We start from the raw sequence: 15,843 nt of genomic DNA on the forward strand, positions 1-15,843 counted from the left end.
AACAAAAACAAATCAGTGACCAATATAGCCACCTTTCTTTGCAAGGACACTCAAAAGCCTGCCATCCATGGATTCTGTCAGTGTTTTGATCTGTTCACCATCAACATTGCGTGCAGCAGCAACCACAGCCTCCCAGACACTGTTCAGAGAGGTGTACTGTTTTCCCTCCTTGTAAATCTCACATTTGATGATGGACCACAGGTTCTCAATGGGGTTCAGATCAGGTGAACAAGGAGGCCATGTCATTAGATTTCCTTCTTTTATACCCTTTCTTGCCAGCCACGCTGTGGAGTACTTGGACGCGTGTGATGGAGCATTGTCCTGCATGATAATCATGTTTTTCTTGAAGGATGCAGACTTCTTCCTGTACCACTGCTTGAAGAAGGTGTCTTCCAGGAACTGGCAGTAGGACTGGGAGTTGAGCTTGACTCCATCCTCAACCCGAAAAGGCCCCACAAGCTCATCTTTGATGATACCAGCCCAAACCAGTACTCCACCTCCACCTTGCTGGCGTCTGAGTCGGACTGGAGCTCTCTGCCCTTTACCAATCCAGCCACGGGCCCATCCATCTGGCCCATCAAGACTCACTCTCATTTCATCAGTCCATAAAACCTTAGAAAAATCAGTCTTGAGATATTTCTTGGCCCAGTCTTGACGTTTCAGCTTGTGTGTCTTGTTCAGTGGTGGTCGTCTTTCAGCCTTTCTTACCTTGGCCATGTCTCTGAGTATTGCACACCTTGTGCTTTTGGGCACTCCAGTGATGTTGCAGCTCTGAAATATGGCCAAACTGGTGGCAAGTGGCATCGTGGCAGCTGCACGCTTGACTTTTCTCAGTTCATGGGCAGTTATTTTGCGCCTTGGTTTTTCCACACGCTTCTTGCGACCCTGTTGACTATTTTGAATGAAACGCTTGATTGTTTGATGATCACGCTTCAGAAGCTTTGCAATTTTAAGAGTGCTGCATCCCTCTGCAAGATATCTCACTATTTTTTATTTTTCTGAGCCTGTCAAGTCCTTCTTTTGACCCATTTTGCCAAAGGAAAGGAAGTTGCCTAATAATTATGCACACCTGATATAGGGTGTTGATGTCATTAGACCACACCCCTTCTCATTACAGAGATGCACATCACCTAATATGCTTAATTGGTAGTAGGCTTTCGAGCCTATACAGCTTGGAGTAAGACAACATGCATAAAGAGGATGATGTGGTCAAAATACTCATTTGCCTAATAATTCTGTACTCCCTGTATATCTCTCAGTCTTCCCTGCACCTTCTACTTCACCAATGCTTATTTGTGCCCTTTGTCTCTCTGTGCTACTCTGTATTCTTCAGTATTCCATGTATCTCTCTCTATCCCATGCATATCTTTGTTCTCTGCCTCTCTGTGCCACTCTGTATCTAAGTCTTCCCTGTATCTCTTTACCCCTATGCACATCTGTGCTCTCTGCATCTCTCAATCTTCCCTGTATCAATCTCTACTCCTGTGCATATCTGTGCTCTCTGCCTGTCTGTGCCACTCTGTATCTCTCTCTAGCCCTGTGCATATCTGTGCTGTCTGCCTCTCTGTACTTCTCTGCATCTCTCCATCTTCCCTGTATCAATCTCTACTCCTGTGCGTGCTCTCTGCCAGTCTGTACTACTCTGTATCTCTCAGTCTTCCCTGCATCTCTTTCTATCCCTATTCATATCTGTGCTCTCTGCCTCTCTGTGCCACTCTGAATCTCTTAGTCTTCCATGTATCTCTCTCTAGCCCCGTGTATACCAGTGCTCTCTGCGCCACTCTGTATCTCTCAGTCTTCCTTGTATCTCTCTCTAGCCCTGTGCATACCAGTGCTCTCTGCCTTTCTGTGCCACTCTGTATCTCTCAGTCTTCCCTCTATCTCTCTGTGCTCGCTGCCGCCTGGTGCCACTCTGTATCTCTAAGTCTTCCCTGTATCTCTCTATACTCCTATGCATATCTATGCTATCTGCCTCTCTGTGCCACTCTGTATGCTTCACTCTTCCCTATATCTCTCTCTAGCCAGTGCTCTCTGCTTCTCTGTGCACTGTATCTCCCATTCTCCCCTGTACCTCTATCTAGCCCTGCGCATATCTGTGCTCGCTGCCGCCTGGTGCCACTCTGTATCTCTCAGGTTTCCCCGCATCTCTCGCTGGCTCTGTGCTCTCTGTGCAACTCTGTATCTCTCAGTCTTCCCCGTTTCTCTCTGTACTCCTATGCATTTCGGTGTTCTCTGCCTGTCTATGCCACTCTATCTTTCAGTCTTCCCTGTATCTCTCGCTACCCGTGTGCATATCTGTGCTTTCTGTCTGTTGGTGCCATTCTGTACCTTACAGTCTTTTCTATATTTCTCTTTCCACTCCTGTGCATATCTGTGCTGTCTGCCTCTCTGTGCACTCTGTAGCTCTTAGTCTTCCCTGTATCGCTCGCTACCTTTGTGCACATCGGTGCTGTCTGCCTCTCTGTATGTTCCAGTCTTCCCTGTATCTCTCTCTACCCCGTCCGCATCTGTGCTGTCTGTCTCTCTGTGCCACTCTGTATCTCTGAGTCTTCCCTGTATCTCTCTCTGCCCCGTGCATATCTCTGCTCTCTGTGCACTCTGTACCTCTTAGTCTTCCCAGTATCTTTCTCTACCCAGTGCACATCGGTGATGTCTGCCTCTCTCTGACACTCTGTATCTCCGAGTCTTCCCTGTATCTCTCTGCCCCTGTGCATATCTGTGCTCTCTGTGCGTCTGCACCACTCTGTATCTCCGAGTCTTCCCTGTATCTCTCTCTGCCCCTGTGCATATCTCTGCTCTCTGTGCCTCTGCACCTCTTAGTCTTCCCAGTATCTTTCTCTACCCAGTGCACATCGGTGATGTCTGCCTCTCTGTGCCACTCTGTATCTCCGAGTCTTCCCTGTATCTCTCTCTGCCCTGTGCATATATCTGCTCTCTGTGCGTCTGCACCACTCTGTATCTCCGAGTCTTCCCTGTATCTCTCTCTGCCCTGTGCATATCTCTGCTCTCTCTGCGTCTGCACCACTCTGTATCTCCGAGTCTTCCCTGTATCTCTCTCTGCCCCCGTGCATATATCTGCTCTCTGTGCGTCTGCACCACTCTGTACCTCTCAGTCTTCCCTCTTTCCTAGCTCCCCCCACCTCCCCTTCACATTTGTTTGCACCCAGCCTGCTCCTTCACCTTCTCTTCCTCTGTACTCCCTGTATTCCTCCCTTCACCTGCTTCCACTCTGTGTCCTCGCTGTGCTCCACGTGCAGAGATGTCACCCGCGTCTCCGTATCACTGTGTCTCCTCTATGTGCCTGCGTGTATCTCTGATGTATGCAGCTGTATGGCCACTGCAGCCTTGTATCGACTGTGCCTCTCTGTGTTCCCTGCATCTCTCTTTACTCCGTGTTTCTGAGTCTGCCTGCGTGTCTACCTGTGTGTATCTCTGGGCCCCTGTTGGCTTCCCTGCATCACTATCTGTCTTCCTGTATTTCACTGTTGCGTTCCGCATGCCCTGTATAACTCTGTATCTTTCGGGGCCTCCCTGTACCTTTCAGTGGTGCCTGTGTTGTCCTTGGGGGTGCTTTGTTTCTCTGAACCCTGTTCCACTTTGAAGCCCCGGTGTCTCTCAGTCTCACTTCACAACCTTTATCGGTCTGTTTCCCGTGTATTCCCCCCCCGCCCCCAACCCCGCAAGGCTCCCTCCTCTTGTAGGCATGGCAGAGGGGTACACTGTCTGCCTATCGCTCGAGCCCCCGTTTTTCCCAGGCTGGGCGGGCCCTGCTCTGTTTATCTCACCCCACGCCTCCCCCCGACCACCACTTTCTGGGGTTGTTCTCTCCATATGTATCCCCAATGTGGGACTGGGTGGTGGGGGGGGGGGTAGTTCTGCACTCGCCCCTTTACAACCCTGACTGTGGAAGGGGGCACTCTGTCTCTCCGCGCCCCCCTCTTTGTACCATGGCCTCGGGGTGCTCTTGATCCTGCACCCCCTGCGTCCCAATCACCCCTTCCTGCAGGCCTGGCTGGGGAGCTGTCTATACCTCTCCCGCGCCTTCCTTGCACTCCTGTCTCGGGGTGCCCTTGCCTGTGCACCCCTGCGCCCCCATCCTTCCCCAGACTCATTTGTGATTCTCTTTGCAAACCCTTCATCTCAGCAGCTCCCGTGACATCAGCTCCCCCTCCTCTTCGCCTCTCATTCAGCCCCCTCCGCTCCCCCTCACCACGGCCCCCACCATCCCCATCCTCCACTGCAGTGAAAAGCTGCAAAGATGGAGAGGCTGCTGCCAGCTCCGGGTACCAGGGAGAGGAGGAGGCACCTGCCGGAGCCCGGGGCCTGAGAGCAGGACATTCCTGGGGCCTGGGAGCGTCCCTGGGGGCGGAGGCTGGCACTGAGAGTGGAGCATCCCCAGGACTGAGAGCGCCCCCGCCCCGGGTCTGGGTACCAGCTAGAGGAGGGGGCACCTGCCGGGTCCTGGCAGCTTCCCCTGGGGGCTGTCACTGGGAGAAGATCGCCCCGGGACTTAGACCATCCCTTCCCGAGTCTGAGAACCGGAGCGAGGGGGCGGCACCTGCCAGGGACTTGAGCCGGAGACTGGCAGTGACATCTGAGGGTGCCCCAGAGATGAAGGAGCGGAGCCCGCTGCTATCTCCTGAGGCCTGGCACTAAGAATCCCCGGGGCTGAGGGCAGCACCCATGGGGCCCTGGCACTGACCGTGGAGCATCCTCCGGCTAGGAAGGAACAGAGCCCGTTCTCATCTCCTGGGGGCTGGCACTCAGAGCTGAGCTAACCCGGAAAGGGGGTACAGCCCCCTGATTTTTGCATTTTGCAAGGCCTGATATTGAGGATTGAGTGCCAGTCGGAGCTGTAAGTAAGGACTGAGGACCTTGTGGGGACTGGCACTAAACACCCTTTGAGGACTTGGGACTGAGGACCCCAGGAGTCTAGGACTGGAGGCGCCTCCCCCCTCGTGACCTAACAGTGAACATCTCCTTGGCACCTGCAATTGAGCATCCACAGGGCCTCGGACTAAGAACCGCTGGAAGGGAATGGGACTGAGCACCCCTCTTGCTTGGCACCAACTGCCTGGGCCTGAGAACTGGGCATCTTGTTTGGCCTGGGACTGGGGACTGAACACCCTTGGGATCTCTGGCACCGGTGTGAGTCCCCTGGGGAGCAGGGTCAAGCACTGAGAGCCCCGAGCAACACCTGGCGGTCTGGGACTGAGTATCTCGGGGACCAGGGACAGAGCACCCCTCCTCCCTGAGGGCTGTGCACTGTGCCAGTCTGCCAAAGACCCCGGGGCCAGGTCTGGGTACATTGCCTGGTGATGAATGTAGACGCGCCCCTGCCCGGCTGTTCCTTGCTTCTTCCCCGGGATGAATATGTAGCTACATAAAGTGCAGACCCCCTCCTCCCCAGTCAGGCCTCCACTGCCCGGTCCCACCCCTCTGCCTTCCCTCCCCGGCGGTGGGATGCTGGCCCCGGCCCTGAGCCGGGCTCCCCCTCTCCTCCGGACACTCGTCCTTCTCACACTCTTCTTCGTCTCTCCCGGCCTAGGGAAGAAGGCTTTGCACATCGGGGCGCTCTTCCCCATGAGCGGGGGCTGGCCCGGGGGGCAGGCCTGCCAGCCCTCCGTCGAGATGGCGCTGGAGGACGTCAACAACCGCCGGGACATCCTGCCGGAGTACGAGCTCAACCTCATCCACCACGACAGCAAGGTACGGTGGTGCCAGGGACGACCGAGGTATTCTGGGGGTGTACGCTGTGGGGGTGGGGGCTGTTCTGATGTGACAGGAGTGCCCCGGGGTGCCAGGAGACACGAGGGAGGGTGGTATGAACGCTGCTGGGGGTGCTAGGAGCGGCTGTGGTACTCTCGGGAAGTGCATTGCTTGGGTTCCCAGGGGAGAATGAGATATTCTAGGGGTGCTGGCAAGTGCTAGAGTGAGGGATGCCCTTTGGGGTGGGGAGGGGACGTGCCGGGACTTTGTGGTCCTCTGAGGCTTGCTAGGATGGGGCATGGGAGAGGCAGGTAGGAAGCACTAGGGTAACTGGTGCACGCTGTGGGGTTGGAGGCGGTGCTGTGGATATTTGGGAGACACGGGTACTCTTTGGGGCAGAGTGGCCGAACTGGGGGTTCCAGTGGCATCTCTAGGGTATCATAGGGGAACATGGTAAATTCTGGGGTGTTAAAAGGATGAAGAGACACGCAGTTAGGTGCTAGGACAACTGGGGTACTTTAGGGCCGCTGGTGTATTCTGTGAGGGGAGCTGCTGGGGGTGGCTGGGATATTCTTGTGAAGGCTGGAGTATTAGGGCAGGTACTATAGGCGGGGGGGGTGCTGTCGGTGATCTAAAGTGTGCTTGGGGTGCTAGTCGTGATGGGAGCCATGACTGTGTATAGTTCGGATGATGGGAGCTATGTTTGTGTGTGCGAGGGATGATAGGAGCTATGCTTGTGTGTGATGCTGATGTTGGGGAGTATGCTTGTGCCTGCTAGGGATGATAGCTATGCTTGTGCATTATGCCGATGTTGGGGAGTATGCTTGTGCGTGCTAGGGATGACGGGAGCTATGCTTGTGCGTGCTAGGGATGTTGGGAGGTATGCATGTGCAGGCTAGGGATGTTGGGAGCTATGCTTGTGCAGGCTAGGGATGTTGGGAGGTATGCTTGTGCAGGCTAGGGATGATGAGAGCTATGCTTGTGCGTGCTAGGGATGTTGGGAGGTATGCTTGTGCAGGCTAGGGATGATGAGAGCTATGCTTGTGCGTGCTAGGGATGTTGGGAGGTATGCTTGTGCAGGCTAGGGATGATGAGAGCTATGCTTGTGCGTGCTAGGGATGTTGGGAGGTATGCTTTTGCAGGCTAGGGATGATGAGAGCTATGCTTGTGCGTGCTAGGGATGTTGGGAGGTATGCTTGTGCAGGCTAGGGATGATGAGAGCTATGCTTGTGCGTGCTAGGGATGTTGGGAGGTATGCTTGTGCAGGCTAGGGATGATGAGAGCTATGCTTGTGCGTGCTAGGGATGTTGGGAGGTATGCTTGTGCAGGCTAGGGAAGATGAGAGCTATGCTTGTGCGTGCTAGGGATGATGAGAGCTATGCTTGTGCGTGCTAGGGAAGATGAGAGCTATGCTTGTGCAGGCTGGGGATGATGAGAGCCATGCTCGTGCGTGCTAGGGATGATGACAGCTATGCTTGTGCATGCTAGAGATGATGGAATGTATGCTTATGCATGCTAGAGATGATGGGAGGTATGGTTGTGCGTGCTGGGGATGATGGGAGGACTCCATATCCACGCTAGGGATGATGGTAGCTATGTTGTTTGTGCATACGAGGGATGATAGGAGCTGTGTTTGGGAGGCTGAAGGTGATGGAAGGTGCACTGAAGGGTTATTAGGTGATGCGTGTGAGTACTAGTGAGTGGTAGGTGGCAGTGGTAATAAGAGACACTGGCGCATGCTAAGGGTAAAAGGTGTGAGTGCAGAGGGCAATGTAAGTAACTGGAGGTGTTGTGGATTCCTTGGTGTATGGTCTTTACAAAATCTCATCCACGTGGGAAGGGACTTCTTTCCAGGGTACAAAGTCAACCTTATTCACTTAATCACCACAAAAGAAAGGCAAGGGGAAGCATGTTTGGCAGCGAGAGGCTGAGACCTGGGGGTGCCGTGTCAATAGAAAGTATGTTGCTTGATTATGTAGGATTTCAGGGTGATGGAACCTTCCTACTGGAGTACAAACTCAACCTTATTCACTCTTACATTAAGGCAGGGATGAAAGCAACCACACTAGGTGACAAAGATGCCTACTATGCCAGTTGGATGCTAGAGTGACTGGCAAGGGGGCAGTTCTGAGGGTAGAGAGAGAGAGAAGAATGGTTGGTGCTAAGGGTGCCAGCCATCACAGCACGGTAGAAGCAATGCCGATGTGCTGGGTTCTAATGGTGGTGGCCATCCCAGCATGATAGGAGCAATGAGAGGTATGCTTGTCAATGGGGGTTTCCAATCATGACAGCAACACAGGGTGATGCGAGATAGACTGGTTTCATGGGTGCTCTTGAGTAACTGGGATTCCAGTGGTTGATGCTCGTTCCCCCATGGGGGCGAAGGTGGTGTAATGGCAATCTAATGGTGTACAGGTTTAGCCTATCAAAACATAAGAGGGACATGGAGATTGAAAGGTCCAGTGTACAGCTTCCCTAAACGTAATATAAATCAATGGAGTACACTGTTCCACATAAAAAGGAAGAAAAGGGGATAAGGGCACAGGTCCTAAAGGCACTTCTGAAATTAGAAGCAAGAGCCCTCACACATCCACTGGATGTCATGCTTCATCATAGGACTAGCTCCTCATCTGACTGGCGCTGCAATGTCTGACGGGCCCCGCTAGGGGGCTCTTTGCCTGAGATCTTAATGTGAAGTGTGTGCCATAATTAGAAGTAGGGATAAATTTAAACCTACAGTGGAGAGAGCAGGAGAAGGGAAAAAACTAAAATTGTCTCGAGAGCCCCTAACCAGTGTGTTTTATTAAACATAGAGGAGCTCGGTCAAAATTAAAAACACAAGGGAGTGGAATGGAAGTAATGTTCCACCACTCTACCAAAACAAGGAGGCCGACAGGGACAATTTCCCTTCAGCTGTTATATGAGGTCAACATGTTTCACGCCTAAGGAGTCCCTATGGATCAAGTGGCGCTTCATCAGGACCAAAAACATCTCCTAAGCTACACTACAAGCCCTAATTAACTTTGGGAGTATGAAGGGCAGAAGTAACTTACATAGAGCACTACACAAATCGTGACCTAACTAGGTGAGGACCTGTGGAGAGAAAACAATGCAACATGACTGTAGGTTTAAATTTATCCCTACTTTTAATTATGGCACACACTTCATATTAAGATCTCCGGCAAAGAGCTCCCTAGCCAGGCCCGTCAGACATTGCAGCACCAGTCTGACGAGGAGCTAGCTCCATGATGAAGCATGATATCCAGTGGATATGTGAGGGCTCTTGCTTCTGATTTCAGAAGTGCCTTTAGGACCTGTGCCCGTAACCCCTTGTCTTCCTTTTTCTGTGGAACAGTGTACTCTATTGATTTATTGTATAGGTTTAGCCTCTCCAGCAGGATGGCCACAGGAGAGTACTAGGATCAGTGGATGGCTCTGAGGATGTACAAGAAAAGTACTTTGGGGTTATAGGCATCTACTGGGAGAGTTCTGTGGGTTAGTGGTGGAACAGTGTGTTCAAGTCCATTGTAAAATGCAGGGGGTCTCACAGAGTACCAGTCCAATCTCATCTGCAACAACAGTCGGTGGGAGGTCTGTACACAATGATGGGTGCTTCTAGGAGGTGTTGAGTACAGCATGGGGATGATCTCTCAGAGATACTCAAAGGTAAGCTCCCCCATCTACAACAGCAAGTGGTCCGGGCTCCCTGGGCACAGTGAAGCTCATGGAACCATGGAACTGCAAGGGTATGGAACCATGGGACTGCAAGGGTTGTCCCCTTAGGGCCTTTGGATGGTGTTGTACGCTGAAAGTACTGGGGCTGGGGTTACCGGGGCATCCAATTGAGGGGACACTGAGTGGGACCTTGGGTGATATGAGCGTAGAGTGGGTGCCTAGGGCTTGCTGCCCCACACCAAAAGGGACCTGGGGGGTGCTTGAGTATGCCGGAGGATTGGAAGCCACATTAGGTACATAGAGAGATGGGAGCCTTCCCACGCACCAGACATGTTCAGCCAAGCTGAGACTGTGTACATTGTGTACATCCGCAGAGAGAGACGCTGATATATGCAGACTGACATATTCATGCTGAAAACACCTGCGGATAAAGACATGATATATGCAGACTGGCAGATACGTGATGAAACCAAATACCAGTTGGTAGAGGGACTGATGTAAAGACACTGACACATACATGCTGAAACCCTACACCAGCGGATATAGGCAGTGGTTTGTAAACATAGATGCTGTACACTCCGGATACTTTTCGAATCAGACATCCATTGATCTGTGTCATAAACAGGTACTCCCGCCCACACTCCCATATGTAAATCTATAACCACATATCTATCTGTATAAATATTTATTTACTGCAAAAACAATAATTTAGTGAACTAAATATAACTTGTGACCCAATTGTGCACCACTTATGATGTCACATATTACATCACTCATAGCATGTTAAATGACAGCATTATAACTCATTATATTTAAATAACAACATTGTTGAAATTACTAATGAGATCAACCAATGATTCTGACCTTGTGCAATAGGCTTTGTGAACGAGTAGTAGTACAACAACCTAAATCAATGGCAGGACACTTATGAACTTGTCTCTTAAGCATCTGAAAAACGCAAAAGAAATTGATTATTTCAGAAGTGAAGCACTTTTGATGGATGGCATTGTCTTTTTACTTGTATTCACTCAAAGGATGGTGTAGTGGAGGTAGGTCGCTTGTGGAGAGCGGGCCGCTGAACATCATTGAAAAACTGACCCTTTGCTGTGAAAGGTTGAAGGCTGAGTAAGGTGGGTGTTAGGTGGTCATGGGGAGGGGTGACTACAGGACCGGGCCACAGGCAAGGTTCTACAGTTAACCCCATGCTTTGCATAGTTAATGACCATGCACAGCAGTGGTAGGCCGCAAGCGAAGGGTTGGGCGCCAGGTCTGGCCATAAAACCAGCCCCCCACCCAGCCCTTATTGTATGTTGGATGCAGGGTTTGGGGTGACACCAGACCTTACAGACAACCTCCACTGTGTATGTTCAAAGCCTGGACATGGTGGAGTTTGGCCACTTGTGGAATGGCAGGTGCAGACCCTGGGTACAGGTTAAACCCATGTGCCATACTTGTTCTGCGTATGACTGAAGATCGTTTGCAGTGGAGGTCTGATGCTTGCAGATGGTTGGTTGCAGAGCCTTGCAGGAGCGTAGGAACTGAGTCCAAGTCCTGATGCCGATTGGATGCAGGGTCTGGCTGGAAGCTATGACCTAGATGCCATGAGTGACGTTATCAATTATGTATTCTAACATGTCATTAGAGATGTTATATGTCAAGTCTTAAGCAGTGCGTGATGGGGGCACAGTTAATAGTTAATTCACTGAATTTTAATTGGCCTTTTTCAGTGTTTTTTGGGTTTTTAACATAGTTTGTGTCTCATTCCATAGCCTAACTACATCACTTTAGCCGTTGTTTTTTTCAGTCAAGTTCTGTTTTTTAACATAAGTTAAGGTCTTACCACTTTTAACCTTTGTTTTTTTGTTATTTATTTCACCAGATGATTCTTCTACCTCCGAAAGAAAAGGATGGTCTTACCAGGGTGATGTTATGGTATTCACTGCATTTTATTAAGCAAGAACAACAAGTACCTACGCATTTCAGCCATACACAGCTTGGTTCACCATTACCCATCACCCTGTGCATCCATATGTTTCGGAGCTGGTCGAATCAACTGGTGGGATGGTACCGTAGGAATGATGGAGCCCACGCAGCACATTCCTTGGGTCAGGTGCATGAGCAGAGACTCAGCAGTCATGAATGGGTAGTTATGGTTAGGATGGTGTTCCCATGGGAAATGGCTTTTTTGGTTTGCTAATAACTTTGGCACCCTTTAATAAATTTACACAAAACTTTTTTAAAAAGTGGTCTTTTTCTTTTTTTTTGCTCAGCTCCTTCCTTGAACGTTTCGGGGTGATCCGTCAAGTGGGCTGAGAAAAAGGGGGCTTTCCAAAACATAAAATCACCATGCAATTTTCATAGGGATTTTTAGAATGCACCACAGCCAAAAACGGCTAAACGGAAGCTCACCAAATTTGGCAGGAAGCTAGATCTTGGCCCAGAAAGTGTGCTTTTTGTGATTTGGTGTATATCTTTTCAGTAGCTTTTGAGAAATTAAGGTTAAAAAATATTTGTATACTTGGACAGTTGGGTTTACAGGACACTCAAAAGTGTCTCGGGAGCACAACTTAAATGAATAGGTCGTTCTGATTGGCCAATGGAGCTTTTTTTCCTTCGGCTACCTCCCTCCCCCAGAAATGAGGGTTTTGCGTGAGCAGGCACTCTGACTGGATGGCTTCAACATGAAAACAAATGTTGCAGCAGTCATTACACAAGGGCCTGGGTACTTAAGGCCTGATTTAGATTTCGGCGGATGGGTTACTCTTTCACAATGGTGACGGATATCCCATCTGCCAAAATGTAATTTCCATAGGAAATAATAGGAGTTATATTTCAGCGGACGGGATATCCGTCACCGTTCAGGCCCTTAGTCATCGGTCTTGAAAGTGTTTTAAAAAACAATATAAGGGAGGTGGGAAGGGAAACCCTGCCCCCACCCCAGACCAAAATTAATTAAAAAATTTTTTTTTTGCTGCAGCAGCAGTCCCTTGGTGCTCCCGCGGGATCGCATTAAAAGAAAAATGACAGGCACTGCTGATTTTCAAATAAAAATGTTCCCCAGGGTGGGCAAGGGATTGATATTGGCCCTTGGGATTCCATTCCCCCCAGGCCTTCAATGTTATTCCAAGGGGAGAGGGGGCACGCATCCACCTCCCCGTGCCTGTAAAGGACCCGGGAGCCCCAAACCCTGGTACCGCCTGTATTGCTGTGTCCTGTGGAGCCCACTCCCAGCACACAGGTTGGGCAGGGGAAAAATGTGCACTCCAACCTGACGAGAGCAGCAAAATTGCCTTGCCGAGTGAGAGAAAACATTTTTTCTCTGTCCTCCCACTTGCGAGCAGGGTAACAGAGATTGCTCCCGCCCAGCCAGAGCACAGAAAAATACTTGCTCCTGCCGGGTGGGAGCAATTTCAACTCCACCTGCACCCAAGATGTGTGCATGCTGGAGGCTACAAGGGCCCTGAAGCTCTCCCTCCCGCAGCCCCTAATATTGTTGTGGGTGCCCCAGGTGGACACTGGGGCACCCTCATTAGGCCCCAGGCGATGGGGTCCCCGGGGCCGCGCGCCCCCTCCCCATAATAATGAATACAGTCCCGGGTGATTGGGTCTCTGAGGCTTGTAAAGACTCAGGGAGTGGGACAGCATACACCCCTCCCCAATATTATTAAAGTAAGAAAATAAAAGATGTCACTCACAATGGGTGCTAGCAGGGCCACGGGGACCCTGGACCACCCTCCCCCCCCATAGTACCCAACAAAAAAAAAAGCATCTGGGTGTCCCAGGTGAACACCAGGACACCAAAAGTATAAATATAAAAAAGAATACTAAATGAGTGGCAGGAGCTGCTAATTTATTAGTCACTGCTCCTTGCAATATGTGCTCCGTAATGCCTTAGGGCATTTTAGCATAATATATTTTCATGCTTATGGTGCCCCTAGAAGAGGCAGGACAAACATTTTTTAATAATTTGGAGAGCTGCAGGGAATGCAGCAGGCCCACAGCAATATTTTTAAAAGAAATAAAAAGTAGGCCTCCTTGGTCATTGAATCCATGCCCCCAGGAGAGCTTTCAATATTTTTTTAAAAGGACTCCTTGCTGGAGCTGTATGCTCTTCAGCTGGAGTGTAGAGCTCCCTTGTGGTCGGTTCTATGGCTGCAGTTTGTAGCTTGAAAACATTTTTTAAAAGACTCATAAACATGTAGATTTATTTTAAAATAACATTTTATTAAATGTTATTTTATGACCATCACTTTTGTTAAACATTGAGCTGTATGGATTAATGAAATATACATTTAATTATAATTATTGGTCATTTTCTGACAAAGATAATACATGTGCCTTATATATGTTGATATTCTGATCCCTTCATAAAGCCAATAGGCCCACTTTTTTATATTTTCGTGTTCTGACCCTTTGACAAAGCCAATAGTGCTGCCTTACTTAAGATGACACCCCTAAATTCAGTCAAGTGCGACTGCAGAATTTTGGGTGCAAGGCCCTGCGACCGAACCCCGCTGAGCATGGCTTGTACGCATGTTGGGCATGGTTGGGCACCAGTGGGTTATGGGTACAGGGCCTGGCCTATGGCCAGCCACATGCCGTGTGCTGCTTGGAGTTGGCTGCCTGCGGACATTGGACGTAGGGTCCTGCAGCCAATCCTGCGCCACACTCAGTCAAAATTTGTGTGGGGCATGGAACTGGTTCCTCGCGAGGGGTTTGTCACAGGGCCTTGCCAAAGACCGGGCCCCTCGTCAAATCCCACACCGCTCACAGCCAAAGGCCATGCGTGGTTGGTGTTATGTATGGTAATAAAATAATAATTCACTGAAAGAAACCAAAGGTTAAAGTTATTTGATAGTTAGGTATGATAATGTGTTACTTTTCCTTAAAAAAACCTTAGAACTTCACAGGAAAAAAACAAAGGTTAATGGAATGTTATAGTTAGGTGAAAATGTCAGTTAAAACATACCGTTTCATACTAACAAAACCACTGAAATTCACCAGTTATAGTTATCTAAAGTAACCATAACTCCTGTCCTAAGGTAACTATTTCTCACACACTGCTAGTTACCCCACATAGTACATCTCTCACAACGTGATATGTGACATCATTGATAACTTGACTGCAACATCTGAAATGACACAATTAATGACACAGCTGTCATGTATGAATATCAAAATATTACTATTTTAAAATGGGAACTGGCAAGATGGGAAGGCTGAGTAAACATGTGGAAAGGAGATGATGTACTTTTGCAGCCGCCTCTCTCTTTAACTATTTTTAGCCCCTTTAAAAATAAATAATGCCTCAAATTACTAAAAACCCATACCTACCTTCACATTTTTAATTCACTGGTTTCATGTCTGCATTAACATCTCAGTGCTCATTTACTTCAGCTTGTTCATTAGGAAAAGTAACAGCTCCTATTCCAGCAAAATCACATTCAAGATTGCCTCCCTTTTGTCTTCAATACAAAATGTCAGCACTCTACTTTTTCATTAGTATTCTGTAGTGATGCTGCAGTTGATTACTGGGGAACTAAATGAGAGACTGCTGCTGGTGTTGAAAGTACATGTTTCAGTCTGCATGTTAGAATGTTTTACTGACATGGATGAGAAAGATATTTGAGAGCTCATTTTGTTAATTTCTACAGGAAATGCTTTAAGTTTTCCAAATTGATTCCATCAAGGCTGCACTCAGGTTTGCTATACTTTTGTCATAAATACAGAATGTTAGCACTCTAGTGGTTTATTAGAACTCTGTGTCGAAGCTGCAGTTGATCACTAGGGAGGATTACACTTTTCATTCCATGAAGTTGCTGTTCAGATGTGCCACACATTTGTCATGAATACACAATGTTAGTGTTCTAGTTTTTTATTAGAACACTGTGGGAAGCTGCAGTAGAGCACTGGGAAATCAACTAAGAGGCTGCTGTTGGCAGTGCATGTTTGAATCAGAATATGAAACTTTATTCCCATATATATGAGGATGTGTCCTTATAGAAAACATATTCTCATTTTAGCTTCAGGAGTACCTTTTATAACATCTGAGAAAATCATGAGAGAAAACCAGTGGCATAACCTTAGCACCTGCAGCTCCCGTAGTGCAGGGGGCCCCCTCAGCACAGTACACAGACTGGATCTGGGGCCAGTTAATATGTGGTTGTACGCTTGTGCACGCAGTCATGTACCGCACACTGGCCAACACTGTGCACAGGCGGTGGGCCCCTGACATGAGAGCCCCTGACTGGGCTGGAGAGGGGGTCCCCAATGTACATTGCAGGGGGGGGGGGTGCACGTTTTGTTATGCCACTGGAAAAAGCAGTTTTTTACTCAGTCATTGTTCATCAGATCTTAGCAGGGGGTCAGTTGTTTTCACAGGTTATAACCATCTGGGAACTCACTAGAATTTCTATAAAACCACCAACAAATGTTTTATACTGTGACTAAAATCCATTA

The 15,843-nt window shown here is 49.1% G+C and overlaps 1 protein-coding gene across 1 annotated transcript in view; it reads left to right on the plus strand.

Annotated features, from left to right (window-relative positions):
- Positions 1-15,843, plus strand: part of GABBR1 (gamma-aminobutyric acid type B receptor subunit 1) — a 611,722-nt gene that overhangs the window by 338,176 nt on the left and 257,703 nt on the right. The window contains exon 6 of the mRNA XM_069237404.1: positions 5,549-5,709. Within this exon, the coding sequence (XP_069093505.1) occupies positions 5,549-5,709 (161 nt within the window). The remainder of the gene's footprint in view (positions 1-5,548; positions 5,710-15,843) is intronic.

Source organism: Pleurodeles waltl, chromosome 6, assembly GCF_031143425.1.
Source record: "Pleurodeles waltl isolate 20211129_DDA chromosome 6, aPleWal1.hap1.20221129, whole genome shotgun sequence".
Classification (NCBI taxonomy): Eukaryota; Metazoa; Chordata; class Amphibia; order Caudata; family Salamandridae; genus Pleurodeles; species Pleurodeles waltl.